The 1,971-nt window shown below is 36.0% G+C and overlaps 1 protein-coding gene across 1 annotated transcript in view; it reads right to left on the reverse strand.

Annotated features, from left to right (window-relative positions):
* The window catches only part of ZFR (zinc finger RNA binding protein), a 70,756-nt gene that overhangs the window by 66,172 nt on the left and 2,613 nt on the right, over positions 1 to 1,971 (reverse strand). Inside the window, exon 3 of the mRNA XM_008057178.2 lies at positions 464 to 608. Within this exon, the coding sequence (XP_008055369.2) occupies positions 464 to 608 (145 nt within the window). The remainder of the gene's footprint in view (positions 1 to 463; positions 609 to 1,971) is intronic.

Genomic DNA, 1,971 nt, shown 5'->3' on the forward strand with positions numbered 1-1,971 from the left:
GTCTGGGCGACCAAGTGAGACTCCAACTCAAAAAAAAAAAAAAGAAAAAAAAGAAAATATGGGTCCATTAAAGAGTCTCCACTAGTTAAAATGGCAGTTGGCAACATAATATGTTCTAGGCATTTCTGGCAAAGATAAGAAAGTGGTTAGAAGTTATCACCATAGCTTCCTTTGTACAGTTTACTTCAGCAGCAAGGGAACTGCAGGCTGAAAATCAAGAAATGGAGTATATTTCCAAGAAAGAAGAACATAATTATGAAATGCTTCCATGACTTCTCTCTTTGTGAGTGACTCAAAGGCATTCTAATAAAAGAAGAGAGGGACATGCTAGAACCCGCCTTCTAAGGTGATACAGCAAAATGAGTTTATATGGACTCAAAAGCTTACCTTTATTAAAAAAAAATACTCTCAAACATATACTTCAACAATTTATAATGAAACTGTGCATGCTGCTAAAACCCACCTGTCTGATAGTAGGTTTCAGCAACAGAAGGCTGAGGTTGGGCAGCAGCAGCTACAGCAGCAGCAGTTGCTGTTGGCTGTTGGTAGTACTGCTTACTGTCATAAGCTACGGCAGGAGCTGTGGATCTTACGTATGAGTATGAGTCCTAAAGAAAAGGAATGAAAGAATATCTTATTATGTGTTAAGTGGCAGGAAAAGAAATCCTTACCATATACAAGTACAATAAAGGAAAACAAAAAACTAAATATGTAGCTTTACAACAGGCTAAAACATTAAAAAACCAAATTCAGTACAAGGAAAATTCATTTTGGACTTCATCAAATAAGATCAAAAGCATTTCAAGCAGCATGTTAACTCTTACAACCAGAACAATCACGAAAACATTTAAAATAATACTTAAGTGATACTTAAGTAGAAGTTAATTTCATTTAAAAATTCATGGCAGTTTTGTCTTAAAGATGGATCCCACAATATTAGGGGGAAAAAAACCATGTGCTACTAAGCTTTGTGATTACTCCAGCTTTCTTTTTTTCAAGAAAGATCAAGGTGAACTGAGTGAATGGTGGTATTGCATAAAGTGAGAGGGGCTGGAAGGTTATGTAAGTGGAAAATGCTGAAGAAGCAAGAAGGACCCATAAAATGATGGGATTCATAGACCCTATTAAAAACAACAAAATGTATTATATTCTGTCTCTGGGTATGATGAAAATAATCACACATATCAAAAGGAATTCAAGTTTAGTAACTTGCCAAAAATTAATAGCAAATATTAATGCTGTCATTCATATTTCAATTTCTTACTTTACAAAGGAAAAATTACTATAATGTAGAAAAAATATGGACAAACTGGAGAAAGTCCAGAAGGACTAATATTTAAAAACAGATCCTAAAAGCAAATAAAGAAAACACTTATTAAAAGACTGTATCAAAGTCCTATAATACTGAATAAAAAGCAAGTGAATAAGGTGATGATCAATTTTTGTTATAACATTAATTATTTATTTATTTGAGTTGGAGTCTCACTCTGTCACCCAGACTGGAGTGCAGTGGCCGCTCCCGGCCACCGCAGCCTCGACCTGCTGGCTCTGGCGATCCTTCTGCCTCAGCCTTCCAAGTAGCCGGAACTACAGGCGTGTGCTATGTTATAACATAATTTAAAAAGAGCATATGTAATATGTTCATCCTATACCTAAGGCCCATTATTAGCAAAACAGGAGACATACTTGTGTTTCAAATGGATAAATACATAACTGAATAAATGCCATAGTACAAACAAGAAACAACTTTTCTAAGTCTTAATTTTTTCCCAAAAACTTGGGGTAAAATTAAAATATTTAACCAGTAATTAATCTAAAACTTAAAAAAAATTAAAGCGCCGGGCTTGGTGGCTCAGCCTGTAATCCCACACCTTTGGGAGGCTGAGGTGAGTGGATTGCTTGAGCCCGCGGGTTCGAGACCCGCCTGGGCAGGCGAGACCTCATCTCTACAATAAATCAAAAAATCAGCCG

Source organism: Carlito syrichta, unplaced genomic scaffold (assembly GCF_000164805.1).
Source record: "Carlito syrichta isolate Samal-C Ts95f unplaced genomic scaffold, Tarsius_syrichta-2.0.1 Scaffold302842, whole genome shotgun sequence".
NCBI classification, from domain to species: domain Eukaryota; kingdom Metazoa; phylum Chordata; class Mammalia; order Primates; family Tarsiidae; genus Carlito; species Carlito syrichta.